Source organism: Pieris brassicae, chromosome 1, assembly GCF_905147105.1.
Source record: "Pieris brassicae chromosome 1, ilPieBrab1.1, whole genome shotgun sequence".
Lineage (NCBI taxonomy): Eukaryota > Metazoa > Arthropoda > Insecta > Lepidoptera > Pieridae > Pieris > Pieris brassicae.
The window spans coordinates 3690154-3701862 of NC_059665.1; the positions used below are offsets into that span (position 1 = coordinate 3690154).

Consider the following 11709-nt stretch of genomic DNA (forward strand, 5'->3'; position numbering starts at 1 on the left):
TGCGTTCTATTATAATTTATATTGCAGCTCTTTGCGCTTTCTACAAATAAATTAAAATAAACTTTAAAATCAAAAATTATTTATTCATCGCTATTGCGATTCCTCTAACCATTCAGAGTGCGACATTTTATAAAATGACAGTTTATTAGGTTAATACTATCATCTATCAAATAATAGTCCATTAACACGTGGCTATGTTATAATGTAACGATTTACAATTACATCTGTGTATATACAATGTACATACTTGTGTGTGTAGTTGATATCACTTGAGTTACGTGGTACTAGAATTCAAACATTGGGACTGCAATATAAAATTTAGTAGACTTGTATTTAAATAAAAAACAATTCTCGATGTAAATAAATCTGAAAAGTTTTTATTCTATCAATGTCTCATTGTTTACGGTTTTTGACGGTTTTATCACTTCGATCGTAGTGCTGATACACCAAATAGGGGCTTGTTTTTCGTCTATAACTCGAAACATTATAGGAATAGATGGGATCTGTACGAACAAAAACATATTTAGTACAATAATCTAAATCTAATTTAAAGTACAAAATGTAACTTATATGGTCTTTGATGATCGTGATTATTACACAATTAGATAAAACTTCTTGATTACATAAAAAAGCCGAAATAGGAATATATTTTAAACAAGACAATAAGAAATTGCAGAAACGAATGTATTATTATTATTAAGAAATACGTAAATTCCCACTTGTAAATACATATGCTTCTCGAAAAACTAAAGCTTTAGTCAGTCAGTCCGTACAAAAGATTTTAATATAAAGGTAATAATATAAAGTTACTTACCGCTGGAAACCACGACTCTACGTGCATACGCAGTGTATATTCAACTACTTCATCTCTGAAAACTGGGCAATATGTGTTCCGAAGAAAATTGCATGTAATTGCATACTCCTCAAGATCATACTCTCTGCTTGAAAAAACTATTGCTTTGGTAGCCATGCTGCGAGTTGTACGAGCTGAAAAATCAATCTTAAACCCTTAGGTTTGGTTTCCGTTACATGTAAAATTTATACTTAATTACTAATTTCACCGTCCCACAGGGTGATCGAAATCTATGTTTTTATTCCAACAACGAACCATTTTCCTAGTCTTAAAAACGTGACTCGATTTTGCATGTCACAGCCAATTTTTTGTAACTGGCAAGAAGGTTTCATATTACCCAAATAACTAAAAACTATGTTGCAGATTGAGCTTCCTTCGCTGATCAATTTCAGGTATTGGATAATTTTTAACATCGAAAAGTTGTCATAATAAAAAAGTAATGATAGGTTTTTGTACGTAATACTTTAGTAGTGCTATGGAATTGAAAATCGAAGACTACAATATTTATGTAGGTATATATAACATATAAAGTAAGTCGAAGCTGTCGTTAATATCGAGATTTACTTACGAACTTTAAAGATAACGTTGACCACCACATCCGCACCCGTTACCACTCGGCAGGGTGGGTCAATGCAGTCCTGTATATATATATGGAGGGGTAATTCACCTTCATTTTGATTACCTTAAAACAGACAATGGCAAATAATAATAATAACAATTTTTTTTTTCATATGCACGAGAGATTTTTTAACTTGAATTGTAAGGTAAGGTAGGGTGGACTCAATTTCCGCAATTAGACGCGTAGTCGGTCCGTTGTGCGTAGACTTGAATTGTATAAATCAATTAGTTTTATTTATAAGTACTTATAACAAACACACCAGCATCGGTATATATTATGTAATCGGTGGGCAGAAAAGTACGTAGGCTGACACATAGGGCTTTACTTAGGATTATGGCTACTAGTTACTCCTACTACTACTTAGTTTATTTTTAAATAATTTGACGAAAAAATTACTATTGAAGCCAAGGTTTGGCTTGACAAACATTCATCAGACTGCACCAGGAAAATCAACCGTTTATAAATGTTTTGCTAATCCGAGGTCCGTTGGCTGCTACCGACGAAAACTACTCCACAAAATAATTTTGTCTAACAGAAGTGAAGTTAAAAGCTGAAACCCTAAATTTTGCGGTGATGAAGAGTTTTTCGCAGAAACTGAAGCTTATTTTGAGGCTAAAGACAAATCGTACAATAATAATAGTATCGATTTTTTAATGACCGCTATAAATGTCTATCTTTCTCGAAGGCGAGGATATATATTGAATAATCAAACCAAATTTAATTTAAAAAAAAGTTTTTTCTATGTTAGCCTACGAACTTTAAAGCCCACCTGTATATATTTACTTCGTGGTCCATTAAAGTAAAGTTGATACATTCTATCATGTTAACATACTCGTTTATATAGTTCCTCGTATATTACAAGGATATTTATTCATCAAAGAAGTATCTTTATGCGCTACAAGAATAATTGTACGCGCAAAGAAATCTGTAGAAATAGTTGACTACATGTAAACAAAATTGCTATTTCATAATTAACTTACATCGATTCACGTTTGTAGACGGTTCTCCATAAACGAGTATGAATACACAAGCGATGACAAATAGTTGAAACATGTTGACAATCTGAAAAAATCTGATCAATTCTGATTCATTTATACAAACAATTATCTCCTGATTAATAATTATCTAATCAAGACTATGCCATTAGTTGTTTAGGAATAAATCTGTGTCTAATTGGTATGTTATTTAAGGTGATATAAATACCAAACCTTCACAAGCCGTTAGGATACGGAACGAAAAAAGAGTTAAAGACATTAAAAACGTAGCTGAATCGGTGATGAGCAGCCTGTGTAGGTTGCAAGCGATGCAAAAAATTGTAACCAAAGGGACCACGACACAAAACACTCTCGCAAATAAGATAGACACACAGAGCAGAGAACGAGATATATTAGCACAGATAAGTCGCCCAGGGCAAGAGATAAACTAGTCAAGGAGAGGCCTACGCCGGAGAGGCGACTGTTGAAGATTAATTTGTAATTTAGCTTAAAATTGTTCTGTATATATATAACTGTGTCATTTATTAGATATAAAAACAATTGAATTTTAAAATAATGTATTTTATTATTAATATAAAAATAATAAAAAACTATTTCCAATTGTTTAATATTAGTTACTGTAATGAATTTGTTTTATATTCCTGTATGTACATATATGGTACCCAGTTTACTAATACGACAATTTTTTACATGTTAGCAATAGACACGCATTTTAGTTTAAAATGATTGTAATAGAATATTATTACAATTATCAATAACTATTTATCATACTTACAATTATTGAAATTATAGGAAAATTTCTACACACTAGACTGACACAGACATCTCTGATAACATTGAGTTGTGGGTTCCGTGACTACTTGATATACATATTAGTTACTTCAACACGAGTGTGTGACAAGTTTTCACTGTATTCTATAAATTTTATACAACCACAATAATGGTTAGTTTTTTTATTAACGATTGTATACTTTAAAAAGAATAAAAAGTCTGCTATTATTTAGCATACGATAAATTTTACTTGCAATGGTCAATATAATGCAATTTCAAGTTATGTATAAAGATATTTAATAATCTACTATCAGCTGGTAATAGAAATAAAATAATAAAAAAGTTGCTTCTTCTTTCAGAGCATTACGGCATTCTTTGGAATATTATATAAATAGTTTTAGATTATTATATAATGTTGTTAAAATTTAACACAAATCACAGAATTATAATTAACGAAGAAACTTGACTTTTGCAACTGGTGCGACGCCAACGTATCTTGTATAGAAAAGCGTATTAGCGGGTTTTTAAAATTATTAAATTTTGTAAAGCCTAAACTATAAAATTTTACACAGGTTATGTAGTCACTAATTAATAATCTGAAATCGCATTTTAAATTGTACTACTCAATTTGTTTTGTTAACAATTTCTATTTAATTAAGAACATGAGTGAACTTAATAAAAAATCCAATAGGAAAGTTTAACAACTTTCAATATGAAACATCAAAATAATAATATTATGTATAATTTGCAGTTCTCTTCAGGCATTCAAAATTGGTAAATTCACATTGAAACCTACCCTCACTTTCTTGCTATGCCGAAGAGATCTCCGTGTACGTTTCACACTTCTATGTTAATACAGACATGATCCTACGAATCTTTTCAAGTAGCTTTTATTACTGTCCGCAATTGGGCCATCCAGAACCCGAGGCTACCAAAGCAAAACGAACGATATGACTGCGGTAATGTTAATGTCATTGGCTTGTTATCAATTCACTGCAACTTCCTCCACTTTACCTCTTTTTCGGGATTTATGTATTTTACTTAATATACAAAATTTATTGATACACAATTAATAATAATTCAAACCGTTTAATTACTGGTACAATCAAAGTCATTGTTGCCAGATACTAAACAAAAATTATTCGGCAACTCGTAATGTAATTTTATACTTCAAACTATATTTTCCTACTAATAAAACCTCATTTCAACTATGAAAATATTGATATAGATTCTACTAGTAATTAATATGTCAATAAGTGACCCGACAAAATAGAATGGGGTCGCACGATATTTATAGAAAAGTGCATCCAATTATACTTTGTTACAAGATAAAGTGAAACTATCAATATATTTTGATGTTTTATTAGGCTGTATATGTATAATGCTTATAGATTACAGGAGTGTACAAAAAAGGAAATTATGAGGAAAAATCAATGAAAACATTTGCGGTATGCAGTCACGTGTTCATTTGCTAAATATTTTTGAGATTGGAAAATTTAGTAAGGCTTAAAATGATAGTAATGCAAGGTGGTATGGTCGTGAAACTTCGATAATTGTTTATTATCATTATCAACGCATCGCGCAGGTGTGAAATCGTTGCATCCGATAATTGATTATTATAAGGTGGAAGATTATTACTTTACTAAACCTACGGTTATTATCATGTATGTATTTTTTTTTAATAATCTGTACTATTTACGATTTAGCATAATTTAGATACATAAGTAGTAGTAATAGGTTTCTGTATGGGGTAGCAGCAACCTTTTGAAGATTAACACTACAAAGACTCAGTTTTTTTTCATTTTCTGCCAAGAAAGATCCTTTCGTCGTGTCTCCTCAATACGCCTCTTGGATATCGTGGTGAAGGCCATCGGTTGGTTAACGGCGGCAACTCAAAGTCGTTTTTCTCATAGACGTGAACATATGATTCGCATAATAGTCACTCTAAGTTTTGGATGTTTGTTTATTGTAACAGAATAATCGATATCATGAGCCAAACTATTATTAAGTGTAGATTTCAAAATATTTATGCAGACTTTTTTCGCGGAAAATCTCTAAGTTAAAAAAGTTAACCTCTAGTTAAAAAATTACACGAACCATGAAATATTCTTTCAAATTCACTGCATATATCATTTTTACTACCTATTTATTTGATTGTAAGATAGATTATCGTATTACTAGTAACGGGATGTTCAATTTATTTAAATAATATAGGGCATAAACTTTTCCAAAGCCATTATGTTGAGGAGGTCGTCGAAATCCGTGATGGTGGATCCGTGGAAAAGTAATACCACAGACCAGAGTAAGTAATTGACCGTACGACGTGAAAGTGGAGGTATGTATTAATTATAAAATGAATTCATAGTTGAGTAATAATCTAAACAAATATATTTTCAGCAACTTTTCAACCATCCATGCAATTTATAAACGGAAAAAAAGATATATTTCTTTAAAGATATACATATACATATATTTGAAGGAATAAGTATTGTTCGAAAATGTGGAACCGATAATAATTTAATTTATTTACTTATTTATTATTTTATCGTTTTGCATCTAGAATATATTATAGGTACTAAGACAATGAAATAAAAAAATATAGGTTTTTGTGCGTGTATTACTTAAAAACATGGAATACCTTCAATTCAACAAAAATTGTGAATACGGCATATTTTGTTTAGCCATTCCTGTTTTTTGTGTGCCTTTTCCCGCTCCTCCCGTTTTCTTTCCTATAGGAACTGATTGTTTTTCAGGTGAACCTAGATCGTACGGTACGAGAGCCAGAATGCACTTGCAAGGTGGGTTTATCGGTTCGAGGTTGCAAACATGTAGCAGCGCTCTGCATTTTTATAAATAATGAATGTACGCAATCGAAAACCGATCAACCGCAATGTTGGAATCAGCCTCGAGAAATTCAAGTAGAAAAATAAAAAAAAGGTTGCACTATCGCTCAAATGTTCCCAGGTAAGGAACATCTGATTGATTGTAATGCAACATTCAATAACTTATTTCTTTTTTCAACTTCCCAACTCCGTTTCGGAAATTAATAAAAAGTTAATCCACGATTCCGAGATTGGGAATTTTTACACACACACACCCACAAAACAACAGTTCCTCGTACCACCCATTTTTTTTCTTTTTTGAGAGCACTTTTTAGCATTCAACTGGTTGAATAACGTACAGCTGATCGCACGCGAAACGCCCACGAGTTGCCTAAATCTGCCACAACGCCGCGCCACTGGCGTTATCCAAGAGGCGTATTAGTAAGCAGTCTCCGTAGTACTTCACACAGCCTTAGTACGGTTGGGGCTGGCATATCGAAAGTCCAATTCCGCAGTCATCTGGAAGAAAAGACCAAACTGGCTTCCAGAAAGCTGGGTGTTTTGGGTAAGACAATGTTTATCGCGCCGCCGCCCTTTGATTGCTTCAACCAATCAGAGTGCGACTTGCGTTGCGTCATATCACATTATATTATTAACCGACACAATATAAAATTTATAAAAAAAACAAGCACAATGAACTGAAATTGAATTGAATGAAATTGAACTGAACGGAAAGCCTCCCTGACGGCTAATCTCTTTTGAGACTGGCATATAATCTAGAGATATTATTGAACTTAAGTGTGAGACAAGACGTTCTCTCTCTATTCCATAAATCTTAGTTAATGTTAATTTTTGTGTTTTAAAGTTATAAACACAAAAGTCAATTACATATTTAAATTATTTAAAATAATATTTATTAGGTTTATGATATAAAAATTATTGTCTTGTCTACACAAGCATAGCAGTAGAAAAGACATGATCCTCCTGCAAATATACACAAATGCAAATATATAAAATAGTGGCATCTATCGAGAATTATCAAAAATAAAATCCTTGGCGTTTTTTTTGTTCAGTACAACAAGCATAGTATCACATACGTTCAACAGATAGCACACAAGAAATATTTTTGAATATTTATAGTGAAATTAAAAAAAATACTATTATTGTCATCAACTAGCTGACGAGGCGGCTGAACTTGATATATGATGTCATTATCATAATGCATCAATATTATCGATTACCCAATAATATCGAGCCTCGAATTATTATCTGTTTAAGTAGCTTAATATATTTTCCTTAATTTACACAAAATAAATGTCTGAAAGCATGCATAAATATTTGACCACTAATAAAAACCCATGTCAACGTTATTTAACATCCAAGTGACAAGTTTTTATTCAAAGAAAACAAAAGACATCGAATGATTTGAAGTTGAAAACTAACTATATTAGAAAATTAAATTATTTATGTTTATGTTTTTTTATTGCTAGAAGTTTGCGATACGTCTACATCCCAAGGCTTCGGCGGATACGACATCTTACAGAAAGGTGGATAGTATAAACAGAAGATGGTTCTAGTAAATATTTAATGGAATCAACTATGTGTTTACCATCAAGGTGTCATTAATTATATACGTTGGGACATTAGGTTTCGCTTGACAAGATGTATTGCAGGTGCCTGTCTCTTTTATCTAGTATCACTAATCACTTGCAAATATCAGACTCGTTTGAACCAAAAGGTGTCGATAATTTTGTCGCCTCTTACTGCTTGTATTGCGTTGATATTTAATCCTAAAGTATTATATTAATATCGACTGAGTTCCTTTTACCAAAATATTATATTACGCCCATGAATCTGAGCTGCTGTTGGCTTCGTGCTTAAGTGAGCTCAAGCCAGAGGTGAGTTCGAATCCTTATTTCTTCCTTTCTCAATAAATGGGTTTGTGCTTCGATAAATCGTGAGCGTTATTACTAGACTGTATGAAATTGACGCATATGTCAGCTACATGCTCCAATTGGGTACACACAATATACTAACTGTTTTGAGTAAGACTTATCTTGTTTAACAAGAATGGAAGTACCAAATTAAGAGATAACAAAATTTACTTAATACCTAGGTAACACTTAAAATGATAAAAAAATGAAAAATGGCTTAATGTAGAAAGTTACCAATACTTTTACTGTCTTTCGTAATCGTAAGTAATCTTCGTTCCTCTCTACACATTGTCGCATTCGATGGAACCACTGAGAAAAGCAGTAGGGCCTACTCTATTCTTCCTTAGGAGTCTATTTTATGGCATTTTCGAACGCTTTCACCGCACCTTCAAGGCTCGTAAAGCGAATACCTCGAACTTTCTTCCTTTCTTTATCTTAGTTGCCCGATCCTCGAAAAGAAACACACACTGAGCTGATTGTCTTTTGGTTTCGGGTTCGTACCAATATATCCAGCTTTCATCACCTGTGATGATGTCAAATACAGCACCGTCGTTGAACTTATCTAACATTTGGCGACACCAGACCATGCGAAGGTGTTTCTGGTCGTCGGGTAAAGTATGGGAAATCCATGTAGTACAAAGCTTCCTGACGCCTAAATGTTCGTGTAATATTTTTTGAACTTATCTCATACCAATGCCTAGGCTTTCCCGTATCTACTAATAGGTCATTCTCTTATCTTCCTCTATCATGCGTTGCACGGCACTCATGTTATCTTCAGTAGTCGCTGTAAAAGGACGTCGCTCACGCGGATCATCATTGAGATTGCTACGTTCACGCTTAAACTCGTTAAACCAATTATAATTAGTGGCACGAGATGGGGCTTCATTAAGAAATGCTAATCGCAGCCTATCATAGTTTTGTTCTTGAGTAAGCTCACAACGAATGTCATAATATGACGTGAACGTTCGTTACGTTCATTTTCACGTGTTACAAGAGTTTTAGATATGCCGCCAATTCACAAAAATAAATGACAAATGAATGCAATACCAAAGAGTTCCAAAATTGAAATTCAAAAAAGTTTTCATTAGCAATGTTTCTAACTGGCCAGTTCTCAACATTTTCAGTGTTACCCACGTACCAGATGTATCTAGATTTCCTTAGAAGAAGCCAAAAGATGTCGCACTAGATGGCCATACACCGCAAACGCTTTAGAAGACTCCAACCAACTCAGGTCAGGTCGTGACAGAAGTCGCTAACATTGTACGTATTGATTAAATGAAACTGACTAATTACGCCAGTATTGTTTGTGGGCCAGAATGTGTGGACCAAAATTTCTCCAGTGAAACTAATCAAAATTTTCATTTTTTTAAAGATTTGTTATATATTGATATATTTATATTATGTTTTTCTGTAAAAAATCTGTATTTATAATGTTAAAAACCTGTCGTAAAATTCATATACAGTAAATGTAGGACAAAGCTCGGAAAATGTGTCGTTTTGTAGAATTGTAGTGTATGAATGCAATCGATAAAATTCTACTGCAATAAGGCTCAGCCATCGTGTAATTGCCCTCACTGTGCAAATTGTTTATTTTACCCACGCTTATTAATAGTTACATGGTAAGTCGTAATACACGAATTACACGTAAAATTGTATCACGGACGGAAGAGTAAAAGAATTATAAAACATATTATGTGCAGCCTTCACTGTTAAGTAATTAGGCGAAAGTGATTAGTTTTTAAGCCTCAGTGTAATACATATATTGTAGTATATTACAACAAAAAAACCGAAACTATTATGTCAAAAGGTTAAAGAGATATAGTTATTTTTCTACGGTAAGATGATTTGTACGAACGCATCCTGTATTTTTTTTATCATGGGGTAGATTCAAAATTTAAAAAGTCGTTGATTTTGAATAATTTATTATAAAAATATTTATTTATCAAAAAACTAACTTATTAATATTTGACTTGACTCATAGTCGATATTTTTTTCTCCAGAAACAACAAACTTAAATCTTAATTTACTTATTGAAAATCGTTACAATCAGTCTAAATGATGCCGTTGCAATCATTTTCTATCTTTGACAATCTAAACTTAAAGTATATAAAGTATACTTTGGAAGTCATTTCACATTATAATTATTAAAATTAGCTGTACAGCACGTTCGTTGGTATTGGTTTGTGTATGCACATAAGCAAAACCATGTTTGTGTGCCGTTAAGTTTTTCTGTTATTTCGAACGTACGACTTTGCCCTGCCCGCCATTTCCCCCTATTTACAATAATATCTACCTTAACATCACCTGATGAACAGCATGATGATGAAAAGGTTGCAGGTGCATACATTTTGTACAAAAAGCCTTGGCAATTTAAAAGAATGACAGAGAGTTTAATGCCTGTTCTTCTCGTCCATTCTAAAGTAAATGTAATTTCAGAGGCATGTTTATTTTCTATCATTCATAAATGTACATTAAGTTATGAATATTAAAAAATATATTTTGATTTTTCAAATACACATAGTATCTATGTGTTAGTAAACATAGTGTTTTTTGTCATGTTATTAAAATAGTTCCAAATTTTGAAGAATTTAGCCCCTCATTCATGTAAAGATTAATTTTATAAGGGGCTAATGTCTATATTTTTATACAACATTATGTCGTAATAGTTTTTTGCGATATAACGAAAACGGCAGATACGAAATTAAAATTATTTGGCGACTCATAACATAATTTTATAGTTCAACAATTTTTTTCTATTAATAAAACTATGAAAATATTATTGTTCATTTTGATATCGCTTCAACTAGTAATCAATATGTCAATAAGTGACTTTATCTACCTAAGATTCAATCAACTGTAATTGCCCATACAATAGAATGGGGTATCACGATATTTTTAAAAGTGCATCCCACACTTAGTCACAAGATAACGTCGAAACGAACAATCAATATTTGAGTGTTTATTATACTGTATATTTATAATGCCTATAGATTACAGGAGTGTACGGAATAAGAAGAATAAAAAACAAAAACATTTACGGTACTTAGTTAGCAGTTCAATGGCAAAATATATTTTTAAATTGTAAAATTTAGTACCCAAATAACTAAATTTAACTAATACTCGTATAATTATCCAGTATAGTCGTGAAACTTAAGCGTTTACTGTTCGTACATTTTTGAATTATTTTTATTGTTATAATATTAATCAAATTAACATTAATTAGCGACGAATCGCGCAGGTGTGAAATATATGCGACCGATAAATTATTATCATTAGTGAAAGATTATTATTATTTTACTAAACATATGTTACGCTATATATTTTCATAATTAAATCTTTTTACGAATTAGTATGGTTTAGGCATAAATTGTAGTTATAGAAATGTATTAGAGAGATGAGTATCATAAATTGGTTCGCTTGGTCACATGGAACCTTATATTACATACATAATATAAACTAATTTATTCTTTATATCCTATTATAATTTATTTTACAGCAGCTTTCCATAAATAAATAAAAGACGACAACGAAATGAAAAATAATCTCAACATTCATCGTGATTGCGACTGCTCCAACCAATCAGGGCGCGATGTGTGTTCACGTCATATTATGACATTTCATTAGGTTAATAGTATCTATGAAAAAAAATGCATTAACTCGTGGCTACGTCATAAATTATAATGTAACGGTTTTCAATGACATCTGTGTATGTACA

At 31.9% G+C, this 11709-nt stretch overlaps 1 protein-coding gene across 2 annotated transcripts; it reads right to left on the reverse strand.

The window, feature by feature from the left end:
• Window positions 1-348: 348 nt before the first annotated feature.
• Window positions 349-4155, reverse strand: LOC123710995. Of its 2 annotated transcripts, none has more exons than XM_045663372.1 (5): window positions 4035-4155; window positions 2453-2534; window positions 1422-1535; window positions 815-987; window positions 349-503 (listed from the first exon to the last, which is right to left on the reverse strand). In XM_045663372.1, the coding sequence occupies exons 2-5, from the start codon at window positions 2523-2525 to the stop codon at window positions 378-380; spliced, it is 486 nt and encodes a 161-aa protein (XP_045519328.1). In that variant the 5' UTR covers window positions 2526-2534; window positions 4035-4155; the 3' UTR covers window positions 349-377. The 2 variants fall into 2 exon arrangements, with proteins under 2 accessions (XP_045519328.1, XP_045519336.1); XM_045663380.1 differs by lacking the exon at window positions 4035-4155 and adding an exon at window positions 3243-3266 and having other exon boundaries at window positions 2453-2544.
• Window positions 4156-11709: the final 7554 nt, after the last annotated feature.

Excerpts from the sequence above, each read along its gene's own strand:
- LOC123710995 (XM_045663372.1), bottom strand. The coding sequence starts at position 2,525 with ATGTTTCAACTATTTGTCATCGCTTGTGTATTCATACTCGTTTATGGA. Across the intron at positions 1,536-2,452 it reads GTCTACAAACGTGAATCGAT|GTAATCAAAATGAAGGTGAA; the intron begins GTAAGTTAATTA and ends GTCTGTTTTAAG. Across the intron at positions 988-1,421 it reads CAACGTTATCTTTAAAGTTC|CTCGTACAACTCGCAGCATG; the intron begins GTAAGTAAATCT and ends TTGATTTTTCAG.